We start from the raw sequence: 15,723 nt of genomic DNA on the forward strand, positions 1-15,723 counted from the left end.
GTCTCCAATTACAACGAAATTACTAACTAGCATTCTTTACTTTTCATTAGCTTGATTCATGATGAAAACTGCTTTAAAAAATTTATCGTTTACTGTAACATTTTAATTACTAACTATCTTAAAGGTAAATCAAAATGAATTAGAAAAAAATTATTACTTACCAGTGATAAAATCAGTACTCAGCTTTTTCCAACTTTCATGTGTGAAATAAGCTACTGTCGGCACAGCAGTATTAAATTCACACCATCGAAAATATTTCTTAATAGTAATATTGATTATGATTAAGCAAAAAAGAAATATTATGCCTTACTTTCAAGTAAAAGACAACTAAACCACTTAATAAAGTGTATACAAGTGAATAAAAATAAGGTCGCCATATTGAAGGTCTATCATCAGGCACCTAATAATGACAGAAAAAGTAAACGTGTTTGTAATATATATATGTATAAATTATAAAAAGGTAAAAGGATTTATTTGACTCAATCAAAATGAAATTTATATCTTATCATAGAATCTTGTGTAGACAATTATTTATAAATACTCGTACCTTCTTGATGATGGCCGTAGTAGTTCTCCACGTTTCAGCTCCGTACAGTAGAACTATTTTGACGTTCGTATTGAAGATTTTGACTTTGATGTTGGCTTGCAGACAGTTGTTTTCGGTTCCATATGTTCTTCAACTGTATGAATGCGACCCTTGTTTTGCCGACCTTCATCTTTACGTCCGCATCCGATCCTCCTTGTTCATCAATGATGCTGCTATCAAGGTATGTGAAAGATCCCGCATCTTCCAGGGTTTTTCCATCAAGTGTGATTGGGTTGATGTTCTCCGTGTTGTATTTGAGGATGTTGGTTGTTCCTTTCCGTATGTTAACACCTACCACCACAGAGGCTGCTGCTGCTACATTAGTTGTCTTCATCTGCACTTGTTCGTGTGTATGGGATAGAAGAGCCAGATCATCTGCGAAGTCCAAATCGAATAGTTGAGTCCAAGCTGTCCATTGTATTCCGTACCATCTTTGAGATGTGGAAGTCTTCTTAATCCAGCCAACCATCAGAAGAAAAAGAAATGGGGAAAATAAGCAGTCTTGTATGACCCCGATCCTCATTTGGAATGCGTCTGTCGGCTATCTTCCATGCAAGGCTTTGCAGTGTATTTCATCGTATGAATTCCAGATGATGTTGACGATCTTCTCCGGTACATTATAGTGTCGAAGAAGTTTCCAGGTTTTCTTATCCACACTGTAAAACGCCTTCACATAGTCAAGGGAGTTAATCTATAGTAATTGCTCAATGATGATCTGTAATGTCGCTATTTGGTTTGTGCACAACCGATCGTTACGGAATCCGGTCTGTTGATCTCGCAGTTCAACGTCTACTGAATCTTTCATCCGGTTCAGAAACACTATGCTTAAAACTTCTCCTGGTACTGGCAGTAGTGTGATGCCTTTGTAGTTCTCACATTTGCTCAGATCTCCTTTCTTTTTCTTGATGAAGTGTCCTTCTTCCCAGTCCGTCGGCACTTGCTCTTCCTTCCAAAGCTCCCTGAACAGAACGTGAAGCATGCTTGCAGTTACTTCAATGTCTGACTTTAGAGCTTCGGCTGGTATATTATCAGGTCCTGTTGCTTTCTCACTCTTGATTTGTCTGATGATCATGATGACATCTTCGATATACAGTTGATTAACGAAAGTTTATTAACGTATTGGTTTTATTTATTATTTAACAACAAATATTTATGTCCAATGAAAGTGGAAATTAGATAAAAGACTTTATTTCTTTCATCTCGAATTAGCTGAATAATGGTGTGTACTAATATTATAACCAAAGAATACTAAGTACAGATTTGTTTATTGAATTACTAATTAAACCAATGTTAAACCATTAGGTAAAGTGGAGTACTTGAGGGTTTTAATTGATGTAGAAGTGTATTATTTGAAAATTAAATATTAATTTAAAAAATTATACTGAGTTTATACCATTCCGAGGTAATTGAATAGAAGTTGAAAAAGTACATGATGATGATGGAAATAAATTACGGTTTCTAATAAAAATACACATAGTGAAACAAAAATAAACTTATTGAATTAATTGTTAATAAAAGTCTCTGTGTTATAGGAAATAAGCAGAAATAAGAAACGATATTGTATAATATGAAATTGGAGAACTAACCGAAATGATCAATATACTGAACATGCTAGTTTAAAATGTTTAAAAAAACAACAACAATAGAATACTTGTCTATAGAAATGATTACTAACCAGTGAACATTTGAAATTCAGTGTACGGAAGCCTATATCAACATGTATCATCGAAAAATTCTTCCAACAAACCTATTTGCTGACTAGATTTATAATATTTCCTTTCTTTCTTAAGCTTCAAATGATCATGGATATCAATATATCAAAAGTAGATGAAAGAAATCTTGATTGATTTGGATAGTGGATGGTACTGAAATCCAGGACGAGTGTCTTAACCAGTTTACGACTTATCAGCTGGATATACTTTCATACCAGTGCTGCTGTGTAGACTAAGACTGGAAACAAGTACCATTTACTTCAAATGTCGAAGCTTTATCTACTAAGCAACTGAGTTCAGATAACTGATAATTTATTGACCAGGTATTATTTTTACTAGTAAAGTCTTGCATAGCTTCATTATCGAAACTAAAATGTGTAAAAAAGACAATATCGAAGTATCTGTCCAAGATGCATATATATTCCAACAATAGTCATGAATGTAAACCACAGGATAATGCAAATCTTCACGAATTAATACATCCATAGTATAGGATACAAATTAAAAAGAGTGATTTCAAAGTACAAAAATTAAAACTGAACAACGTACTTTAAATGAGTGATAAATAGAGGATAGTCGAATGCCGCAACCATATTGCATGCTAATAAAATGCTTCAAATGTATTAGAAATAAATGAATGTTAAAGAAATAGTGAATATACTTCAGGAAAATCATATGGTATATGATTTAGGACATTATATATTTCTCTGAAAGTAAACTTAATTAGATAGAAGAAAACGACTGAAAATAATTGATACTCACTTGGTATTTTCTGAGTTCTACTTGATGATTCAACTTTTAGTTACTATTATACACAATGCAAAACATCACATTCGTATAATAATTTATGATATATAGCCAAAGGTTAGAGACTGATATTTATTGGATTAAAGTTATATAATTCAAAAGTAACACATTCAATTAGAAACAAATCTGTCTTGAGGTTGAACCTCATAGAAACATTAATCATTTAAGTTCCAAAAAAAAACGTTATGACGATAAAACTAAATTAATAGAGGCTTTTCTATTAATAGTTTCTCAATGGTGATGAATCTCAACACAAAAATTTTAATCAAAACTTTATAACCTATAGATTATCAGATAACAAAATAATTTTTCAACAGTACAAATAAAAGTTAAAAAACAAACAATAAAATTGTATATTAAAATAAAAATATGATTTTATAATATCAGGTTAGCAACAGTTAATTAATTAAAGGGCCGCATTCCTACAATTGAAGAACATATAGAACTCAAAACAACTTTCAACCAATATCAAAGTGAGAATCTTCAATACGAACGTCAAGGCAGTTCTATTGTACGGAGATGAAACCTGGAAAACTACTACAGCCATCATCAAGAAGGTACAAGTATTTATAAATAGCTGTCTACGGAAGATAATCAACATCAATTGGCCGAATACCATCAGCAAGAGCCTTTTGTGGGAGAGAACAAACCAGATTCCAACTGAAGAGGAAATTAAGAAAAGACGATGGAAATGGATAGGACATACATTACGCAAATCACCAAACTACATCACGAGGCAAGCCTTAACTTGGAATCCTGAATTGAAGCGGAAAAGAGAAAGGTCAAAGAACACATCACGTCGGGAAATAGAAGCAGACATAAAAAGGATGAATAACAACTGAAAAGAGCTGGAAAGGATTGCCCAAGACATGGTTGGATGAAGAATGCTGGTGAGCGGCCTATACTCCTTCACAAGGAGTAACAGGCATAAGTAAGTAAGCAAGTAACAGTTAATCAAAGAATATAAACAATCAATAATATTTACAAATTAATTAATTTTTATTCAGATGATCAATTTATATAAAAAGGATATATTTTAAAAATATATTGAAATTATGTTTAGAATAGAAAGCATCTTTAAAACAATCCATATATTTTTGTAATATATTAAAAATCTAAAATAATCATAAAATATAAAATGGATTTTATTAACAATAAATGAACTTATCTTACATAACGATGATTAATTGATTTATTGGATATCGATTTGAAATGTTTACATCTATAATTTTCAATAATAATAATAATAATTATTATTATTATTATGAGTGTCATTATTAATTAAAACATACTTTACAGATAATTTCATCATTTCTTTCAATTGTTCAATATTGATCTCTGATAAAATCAATTGTATGTAAACATTGTACATATTGGCAAACTTTTTTAATGAATTATAGAATAACTGCACAAGGTTTAAATCTATCAGATGAAACACATTATTAAATGAATAATATAATGAAACCTTTTGGAATTGACCGATCACGATAGCATAACATCATCATCACTGTTGTAAAAAATGTATTCGGTATACCATACAAATGTACTTTAGAATGAATTTCACAAATTTAGATGAAAGCTATTTGATGGAAAGAGAATGTAAAAAAGAAAACATCAGTTACGTAATAAAACCATTGTGAGATTTAATACATATGAATATAGAGAAGTTTATGAATTGAAAAACATTTGGCAAAAGTAGTATCTTCAAAGTGAAAGATCATATACTGTGGTATTACAATAATTTTTCGTATCTTCATTTTGAATATTTTTTCAGTAACAATAATGAGATCGAACGCCTGACATGAAAGATTGAATCGACTAGTTATTTATAAATAAATAAAAACTCTCCGAAATACTAAGTGTAATGCTTGCTAAATAACCTGAAGATCAAAGATTTGATCTTGTATGAGGCTGTGGGTACGTACTGTTAATAATAATCCAATCTGTGACGAAACAACTTTTTGGTACTCTTCCAGCTGTTATCACTTTTTGTTTAAAATTTGAAATTTTGATTCATTTCAGGAGTTCCAAATGAAGGATATGGTTTGTGGATTCAATTAAGTTGTAAAGATAGATAGTTATTCATTTTAAAAGAAACAATCAAGAATGATCATAGCGTACCACAAATCTGTGTAATTTGACTGAAATCAAGCAAATGCTAACACATGTACACACATATTTTGTTCAAAAACTCATATATCCACTATGCCGTATGTAGAATAAAATTATGCGAGTCACTTATTATTTGATATCAGTAGAAACAGTATTCACCTTGCTATCAACGTTAAGAATTAATTACCAAAGTTGTGAAAGAGATTATTGTCCATACACGTTTCATCTTACATTCAAATTTGATGTAATACATTACAAATACAAAAGTCACACAAAAAGTCAATATAAATGTTGAATTTCCGTAAAATCAAAGCAGAATTATAATATTTGATCTCATACGGTGACTAAATATCTTACAATCATTTATCTATTCCAGTTGATGAAGGCTATCCACCTTTGTTTCCATATAATCTTTATCGTGTTGCAGCAGTATAGTGAATGGCAAACACTCAATCAGTGTCGAATCATTATTTTAAAGACCATAATAACTCTTTTGCTTCCAGTCACTACCCACAATATCACAACTGTAGATATAATAACAGCACGAGTATCAAACCAACTGGCTGGTTTGTTTTTTAAAAAAGCAACATGAAAACACTACTCCAAGTACTTATTTTCATGTTCCAATAATTTATAAGATGGATACATCACTAAACCATCGTGAGTCAAAAAAGGTTATCCTTACGAATAAAACAATTATTCAAAAGTCGATTGCTCCATTGAAAATTGACTATCACAATCTCAACACATAAAACTATGCAGAGTATTTGTAATATGACGTTGAGCAATCAATCGTAATAAGGAACAACTAATCTATAAACATCTCAATAATTGAAAAATATCATTCAGAAATGTTCTGATGTCTTAACTTCTATATAAATATGCTACCAACTAAGATTATTAGATAAATTTAAGCGGTAAGTGGTTGAAAAGATTAAAATCCAAAGCAATAAGAAATTAAACAGTTTACTAAAACTATATCAGTCAGTATGTATGCTCTTTCCGTTAACATCTAGTGCAAGTGCTCAACGTTTATATATATATATATATATATATATATATATATATATATATATCACTAAAGGTCATGTTCAAATCACTAGATGAAAACATAATGTATTTTTCCGATAACTAAACACAGAAGCTTTTCGGTTAGAAGTTAATAGTTCAGCTTAACACTGATAACTCGCAAACACAATATTTGAACAGTATCTTGTGCGCAAAACCTAATACTATTTAACTAAAACAGGCGAATGAATAGTTCCATGAAATTTAATGATGTTCAACAAATGATCGAAACTACTTATTACTACTGAATTTTAAACCACAAAATTTGTGCTCTCCAGAAATTAAATGTATAGTGGATAATTTTAATTTGAAATTTATTATTTAGGAAAAAATCGAAAGTTAGCATCAATATCTGCATTAAAAAATGTATTTCATTGCATCTGAAAAAAGCTTTTATGTTTGTTAGTATTATGGCACAGTAGAAAGGTATATATATGACAACTTATTTATTCAGGCGAAGTTTGATACACTTGACTTTTAAAATAAACTTTTGCATGAGAAACAGTGCTACTCCACAAAGTAGCTGAGATTCAAGCCTACAACTTAGTGCTAAAGCTTTTATATATATTTATCAATATTCTAACCAGTCATTTCGCATTATTCTTAAAAAATGACGTGCCGAAAGAACACTTTGTATAAATTAAAGCAATCCTAATTCAGAAAATTATAAAAACTCCAAGTACACTTCAAAATAACGAAAGCTTAAATATATCAACGTCAATTCCTTCAAAATGTTTTTTTCGCATATTTTGATTATGTATTCGATAACTCTGTGAATAAAACAGTGAAAAATCAATATTAATGACAACTTTCCAATAGTTTAAAACTACTGATTTTCAAAAAAGATAGATTATGACAAACAGTAAAAATTCAAGAAGAACATTTCTTCCTATTTGAGACTCAATATCTAGATGTAACTGTATTCTCGTACTGATATTTACATTGAGACTTGAACCTACTATCTTGTTTTATAAAACATAAACGCCAATAACGAGATAATGAAAATGATTAGTAATAATGACCTATACTGATTTTGATTTGTCAAAATGAGGAATATCTAAAGCATTTATTTGAGTAGTAGACAAGTTAATATTCAGGTGCTGATTAACGGACTAGTGTATAAGATTCAACATTTAGTATTATATATGAATTAAAATCAATAAAACAGTGATTACAGTAAAAAGAAATTAATTTTTCTAGAAAAAAAAAACGTTTTATTTCTTCTAACAATAATTTTATGAATAAACACAATGATTCACAAATGAATAAATTGGAATAAAATGGTTATTTCGCTCAACAAATTAAAATATGTAAATGACAAAAAATGAAACAGGGTTGTTTATAAACATGAAAACAACTCCTTGTTATGTAATAAACGTGCATAATCGCTGACTTGTTTGTACACATACAAAAAAAGAGAAAAATTGAAGAGAACAGCTGCCTTACAAACATACAAAACTCTCATGTCTTTGTTGTGATTCATTTCAATTGGCATTTTATTTTTCTTAAACCAGCTTTCATTTGAACAATAATAATAAACAACAGAGAATCTCATTGAAGTGTTCAATGTTTTATATTTGACGCTTATGATAAAAGAAACAAAACTAAAGAAAAATAAACAGATACAGGAAGAGATGAGAAGGAGGAAAAGAGGAAAGACCAATGCAGATGTTATGAAAACGAAACAAACAAACAACAACAACGACAACAACACACGGAGACAACTAAATTTGACTAAAATTAAACATTATCAAGAAAATGGATGAAAAAAATTTCAAAATAAATTATACGTTAAATTAGTGTAATACATAAAAAATTTAAGTAAATTATTGATGATCAGGTTAGCCAGCAAGTACATTAGTTCAGTTGCTATCACTACTACTGCTATTGATACTAGTAACATTGCACATACTACTATATATTAATAGTAGTAAAAGTACTTCATAATTGGAATGTTTTGTTTTTTCTCATTCATATATACCATCAATTTTATTGCACATCCAAGTCAGTAACAGAAAGTAGGAATTTCACATTAATCCAGAAAAAAAATGAAAAAAAGTCTATGTAAAGGAAACTAATGTATCCCTAATGTATCTTAAATAAACAAGTACAAAGTAAATCGATTATAATAAACATAGTTCCAACAAGAATTATATCACATTAAAATAAAAATGAGCAAACACAGAGTAAGAAAAAGAAAAGTAGTAAAAAGATTCTTAATTAAAAATAAAACTTTAACAAATTTACAAATAACATTGAAAACGAACAACAATTGTGAAATAATTAACGCCAACACATCCAATACTAAGAATATGATCTTATACTAATACATTTCCTGTATGAATCTATCTATATATGTATATATAAATGAAAAGTAGTCGGTTAGTCATAAATTCACCATAGTTGAAGTTGACAAGTATATGAACAAACCAAAAATGCAACACAGAAACACTTGATAATACCCTGTAACATGGCAACTATGTCAATAAGGTAGCTAGTGACAACATTCATATATATATTTACCATTGTTTTGGTTTCATTGTTTGCATTTTTTTATTTCAGAAACTCAAAGTAACGATCACGCATACATACATCATACACACACTGTGAATTCACATAATAAAAACAAACTCTCTGTATACAACAGAAGTAACACTGCCATGAATAAATGCATTTAAAGAACGGAAGAAAACAGTAAGGAACAATGGATAAATAAATAGATGGACCGAAAAGAACATAGAGGTATGCTGAAACTGAGTAATTATTCACAATGAAATTCAAAGAGTAATACACAGAAGGGAGGAAACAAACAAACAAGATACTAAGAATGAATCAAAATCTTATACCTCAACAATAAATTCCGGATTAACAAAAGAGAATCCACTAAACTCTGTTTGAGTTAAATTCATAACAAATAATTTATCAGTTGGTGATAATTCCGGAGTGACTTTTGTAAATTCACTATCGAAATTACTTGTATCACGTGGTGATAACTAGAAAACAAAAAGATTACATGGAAAATATTAATTCAAAGTAAGTCATTATAAACAAATTTAGACTGATTAACTTAAGTTTACGCAACACAAACCCTTACGCTCATAATGATAATTTTCTCACTAGTGACTAATTTTGCAAATAATTTACGCATTTCTAGTGATAACCTATGGCTAACGGTGTTTCACTCTAAGACATTTATCTATCGAAGACAATGCTAAGCGATTTTACGGTATCCCAAATTGATCAAGAATCCCAACCATTAGATGCAAGCCCAGTGGTTGAACGCTCGTCGCAGGGTCTGAAGGTTCTCAGTTTAATTCCTGGTCAGATAGTGGATATGGACAGTCGAGGAGTTTCACACGAGGATGAAACAACTGTCTAGTGCTTCCTGGCTTTCAATGACTATTTAACTATGATCATTTCGTGATATAAAATATGAAAAACGAAACATAAACGAGTAGCTGAGCAATTAGTTTACTTCACGAGTGTGGTTTAATAAGTTGATCAGTGGTGTTAAGTTAAACTAAATGCTGATAATATATTGAACTGAATTAAGTTGAAGGAGAGAATGATTATCTGAATTCTAGTTCAGTTGAATTCTAATTGTATTTCAGTGACTTGATGAGATCTGTGATATATAATCCCTTCAGTTTTTATAATATCTGAATAACATAAAACAATCTGTCAATTTATTTGTAACTGAAACTAATTTTGAAATAAGTGACGATTACACTGAATATGTCTATCATAGATTATCTCTTCTCATCACATGGTCAATTTCACTTTCACTGATAGGATGAAATACGAAATTAGTGTAGATATATGACTAGCCAACAACAATGATGTTATCTAATTGGTATAAGGGGTCAACTAAAAAATGTTTATCACTTTAAGCTGATTATAGTTAAACAACAGAGTTTAATGTTTGAATCAATTACATGTCGACTGTTTGATTAATTAATGACCAAAATAAGGTTACTGAATTTTATTTGAAAGAGACAATCTACTGCAAAGAACAACATGCCTTATAATAAACAGAATACTGAAATCTTTTATCATTACTGCCAGGACCGAAGAAATAGTAGATTGTAGTTTGATTGAAATGTTGAAAAAAAGACTACACACAAAAAGAAAATTCCAGCGATACATAATAATTTTATATGTACTTTAATTGTTGTAACATTGAGAAACATAAGGAGATATTTCCACAACAATCTTCTTAATTATATTAATGGAGTTACATTCTCTGAGCATGATAGTTTAGTCATGAAACTTTCATGAATTTTTGTTTGGACAACTTCAAAAGCAAACTTTTAATTTCACTGTTAGCATATGTATTATGATTACCTTTTCCTATTACCTGACTTATGTATTCTATAACTATTTGTGATTTGTTTTTCTATTTCTTTAATAAATTAAATTGATGTTGATATAAGTGTATATTAGTTTGAAATTAAGGTCAGATAATTTTCTGATCAGTTCAAATTAGTTTAAAAGCTAGTGAGAACCAAAATCCTTTAATGGATGGCTGTTTTTTCATAAGTTGAAATTTTATCTACAATAGAATATTATACATTAAGTCGAAATTAAGATTAGGAATTCTTATGATGAGCATAATATTTTCCGACCACGAGTTTGTAATCTAACATTTCGACATTTAGTATTTCACCGAATTTGTAATCTAATATGGTCTAAATCCAATCACACCTGGCAAGCAATTGTCTCAATAATGACTCAGCTGACTTTGCAAGTAGTCATTTGTTCTTAATAATTTGTCGAAACATTCATTTTCAAAATTGTCATAAATCCATGGTGCTAAATATCTTTGGAGTAAAATGAAAGGGTTGTTCAGAGAAATTTTAGTATTTAACAGTTATCAAGTCCATTACACTACAATGAACATTATACCATAATATATACTCCAGGAGATAGAAAGCAACACATACAGTAACTGGTTTGAATGGAGGTTGTACTAAACGCAAAGCGATTTTATCCCAGTCTATGCGTCGAAAGAACAAATGTTCTTTAATCTCTTTTTCACCGTCTGAACCACAACCAAGTCTTTTCATTGGATCTCTTGTAAGCAGCTATATAATGATAATAATAGTGATAATAATAGTTATAATAATAATAATACATTGTAAATACAATAACCAATGTTGTAAAATAAAAACATTAAGCAATATTCTGAACGAGCATTGAAGATTCATTGTACACTAGTAAAAAATTGAAATATAATTAAACGAAAATGTTAGACGGTAACATTTACAGCCTGAACTGATACAATCAGAAACAAAATCAGTCTACGAAATGATAAAATCATTTACGGGAGGCAGTGTATATAATTTGCAGTTAAGATATATTGGTTTGCAATACAAATACACAGAACAAAAAGATACAATAAAATTTACAAATTTAAAACAACGTATGGTTAAGAGAATGTATTATTTTTTGTCTGACCACTCTCATCCTCAATGGATGATATTGGATAGTTTACGAGAGAGTTGGATGAATCCCAGGGACAGGTAAACCAAAACAGGGCAACAATTGAAGAAGTACTTGAGTGTTGAATTGAGCCATGTAGGTAGGTGCAAATTACCTGGGCGAGGTCTACGCGATTATTGTAACAAAGGTTGGGGACGTTGAGTGACAAGTTTCAGAATCTATGTAAATGATGTACTTGCACTCATTCTTTGTCTTAGGTTAGGTTTTGAGTTCCGAAATCATCTAATACTTTTTCTACTCCACTAATTCATTCTTTTTCGCCAGTGATCTGGTCAGTCCCTAATCTTCTCTACTACCACTGTTATTTATTCTTATTTCTACTACTCCGGAGTGTCTCTTGATAATTTCACCTAGCAGTGCTAATGTAGAATGCTTGTTTGTTAGTATCAGAATCGGACAATACATAACAGAACAATGTATCAGGTTTCAGGCTGTGTATAAATGATTGCTTATTATAATGTAATGACAAAATTTAACCATTCACAACACATTTAAGACTATGTTAAACATGAAACATTTCTACAATTATCATAAAAGTCGAAGAGTCAAACGCCAAGATTATCAACATGGAAAGAAAATACTACTGATTTCTTTATGACGGAAGTCATTCTTCAGGTTAATTCATTTGTGATTTGATACTTATAATATTGAGAATCATTATTTCATCAACTTTTCACTTGATCTGATAAATTAACCAAGTACTTTCCTCCAAATGCCCTTGTACGGTCGAGGGTGGGGAGAGTCAGCTCTCCATCTTGAAATGCTCTCAAATGGCCACGCGCATACAGCCACTGCCAATGAAGTCCTACTCACTGCCTTCTTGCGGTGGGGGTGTTGTTTACGAAATTGAGTGGACGAAAAGCGAATTACCGGCGTTTTAACCGGACTGATGGACACGGGGGGTCCACCTAGGGGAGTTTGAAAACCCTGATTTTGAACCGATAGTGCACATGGGCTCCAGGATCCTAAGGAAACAAATGACGCATGAATCAATTATTGATCACCGGCTACCACGGGACTGCATCTCCTAACGTTGCTCCACTGCATTGTGGATCAGACCTTGCTCCGGGTGTGGCCTCCTAAGAAAACCACCTGCTTCGGTATGGGCACCCAGACAGTATCATCGCCTACACACAAATCAAGTGACTTGTGTGGCGCATATGTATTCCGTGCCCCTTTGTACCAATATTTATGTGTTCAAATAAATAAAATTATAAAACAATTGATTGGTTTAATTTTTATAAACTTTGGTTTTTAATTATACTACAGAAATTATTAGATATTTTCTGTTATCCATACGGTTCTAGAGATCGTGGAAATAGGAGAGAAAATCAATAATACCAATTGTGAATTGAATGATTTACAGATATATATCCCAGTGAGTGAGAAATTGTATTTCTGACTCTTCGTGACTTAATGTTAGCCACTTTTTCAGAGTAAATAAATAACCAAGATAAAGTTAACACAAGTTTAAATAGTATAAAGGAAGCAATGAAAAATATTTTTAGCACAAAATATTTATTTAAAACTACCAAACCAATATTGGGATTACTACCTACAGGATGATGTACGTTTTTATCGTGAACTGGTTAAAGCTAGTCTCAATTGCCAGCTCAGTAGTCTAGACATTAAGCGCTTGCTATCAGACCCAAAGTTCTTGAGTTCGGTCCGCACTAAGATCGTGGACGTGCATTGACGAGGAGTCACGGACTTGGACGAAACAATTATCCAGTACTTCTTGGTTTTCAATGGTTATCTAACTGGGATCAGTCCGTGACAAAATCTATAAATTAACAATGTTTGATGTAGTGAATGCATAAATTTTTTATTACTATTGTATCTAATCACTTCCATTTCGCTTATTTTCTTTCACGAAAAGAATACAACTCATTACAAGCAGAGGTCTTTATAAGTTTAGCTTTATTTAGGTTGTCCTCGAAAACAATGCAAAACAGGATATTGACGAAGAGAAGAAAAGATGGGGTATACGAATATGATCACCGAAAATGTAGTTTGATGATAAAATCACTCGACTTTCAGTTTCGAACAACGCTCTACTCAATAAAATTTAGGTGAATTTGCGGTAGTAGTGGTAATAATAATAATAGTAATAGAGTTCACTTATGAAGGTGTGACTCAAACCTGAATATACACAAAGCTCCTGAGGTTTAACGAATGTATCAACCTAAATAAATTTGATTAATAACATTCGAAAGTAAACAGTGAGAAAACTTACAGCTTTACAAATAGAAACGGATTCTTTGGATAAACTTTTTGGATAAGAAATAGTATGTTGTAATATATTTGCAAACAAATCCTCTTCATCCTCACCTTCAAAAGGAGGCTATAAAATAACAAATATAACAATATGTTAAGCTTTAACCAAAGAGAAAAACAGAAAAAGATGTGGAGATAAAACATTTAAAACAATAAGTTAAATTAGTGTCAAAAATCTATACAGTGAATTACACAATTTTCAATAGAACTCCTAAATCAGTTAATCTGATCCAATCATCAGGGAGCTCTGAAGATAAAATTTATTTTGATTGGAACTGACCAATATGGTATCTATAGCATCTATAGTCTTGACAAAAATTGATGCATCTTGTATCAGAACTTATTGTTAAAACCAGAGATATCACTGGATTGTTTAGGCTGTGGCTAATAAACAGCAGGACAAGGATATTTACGTTAAGCGATCATTGAATGTTAAGAAATGTCATCACGTGGTCTAATTCATATTAGTAATGATTAAATAGTTTTGATTATACTGAAATTTCGCCACTTGTTCAGTAATGCATTCTGTTTAAGATCAGATAGTTGAATTTAATCCCCAATAGGTTTGACATGTAGATTTGCTCATATAGCTCAGTGAAAGTTTTTCTAGTTCGAAATTCTGCCATCGTTCCAATGGATTACTATCCAAAATTTATATTTACTCTTCTTTCTCCCTTTATCTAGCAACCCAGGGCTAAGAATTACTTGTTTAGTGTTTATTTATTACGGCATTCAAAAAATGCTATTATAATCGTATTTGAATAGCATTTTTCAAGGTTTCCTGTTATTCACAACCAATAAGTAATGATTTTTTATGAGCTCATGGGAATTTACTGTTGACAATTTTTAAGAAAGTGTTAACAAAATACCCCAGAGTAACAGACTGGAGAAATTACAATAACCAGCGTATATTAAATCGGAAATATACGGTTATGAGGACATTTGTCCCTTATTCGAGCAGGATCCAAATGGTTGAACATACTAACAAATCTGGATCTAGGTAACTCGTAAACAATCTTGACTAGCCAAGAAATCTGTGAAAAAAGCATATTGTCAGTCAAGTGAATTACAGTTCTGATGGAAGAGTCAGAATTGTACGTTTAACGACTGTAGCAAAAGAAATTACTCGAAAATATATAACCCATGTTTACTCGAAGAGACTGAATACCAAAAATTCAATAGTTATGGATCGTAAACATGGTGATCGTTTCAAACGGAACAATTTTAGTTATATTTGTGAATAAAGTGATCGATAAATATTTTACTTTAATTCCGCACTAATTTAACTGAATTTAAACTTATTGTAAACTACTAATATTTAAATAGCCGGGTCAATAAAATTACACTCATGATAACAAGACCAGTAACATAGGATATTGATTTCCCGATTCTTATAACAAATAATCACATTTGAAAAAGTAATAATATTGGTCATAGATAGTTAATTTCATGATATTGCATATTTATGATTATACAGTAAATCATTCATCAACCAATTAATGTCAAATGCTGTTCAATTCAATTTATACACATTTTATCATCCATCTGATTGTAAATATATCATATTAAAATGCAATGGATTCAGATTTGGATTTGATTAATTTTGACAGTCAAATAAATCTTTATCGAACGTTTTTTATGTTCTTACTTGCATCATCA

The 15,723-nt window shown here is 30.7% G+C and overlaps 1 protein-coding gene across 2 annotated transcripts in view; it reads right to left on the bottom strand.

Annotated features, from left to right (window-relative positions):
- PRKC1_3 (Calcium-dependent protein kinase C) overlaps positions 1–15,723 on the bottom strand; it is an 83,666-nt gene that overhangs the window by 25,011 nt on the left and 42,932 nt on the right. Inside the window, exons 1-6 of one of the 2 annotated variants that reach the window (XM_051211798.1) lie at positions 4,571–4,834; positions 4,398–4,527; positions 4,279–4,327; positions 2,848–2,910; positions 311–400; positions 162–258 (exon numbers count right to left, since the gene is read on the bottom strand). In XM_051211798.1, coding sequence (XP_051071899.1) covers positions 162–258; positions 311–400; positions 2,848–2,910; positions 4,279–4,327; positions 4,398–4,527; positions 4,571–4,610 — 469 coding nt within the window. In that variant the 5' untranslated portion in view covers positions 4,611–4,834. Of the gene's footprint in view, positions 1–161; positions 259–310; positions 401–2,847; positions 2,911–4,278; positions 4,328–4,397; positions 4,528–4,570; positions 9,279–11,228; positions 11,370–14,023; positions 14,132–15,723 lie in introns of those variants that run through there. The other variant, XM_051211799.1, reaches the window with a different exon arrangement.

The sequence above is a fragment of the Schistosoma haematobium genome, chromosome ZW (assembly GCF_000699445.3).
Source record: "Schistosoma haematobium chromosome ZW, whole genome shotgun sequence".
Lineage (NCBI taxonomy): Eukaryota > Metazoa > Platyhelminthes > Trematoda > Strigeidida > Schistosomatidae > Schistosoma > Schistosoma haematobium.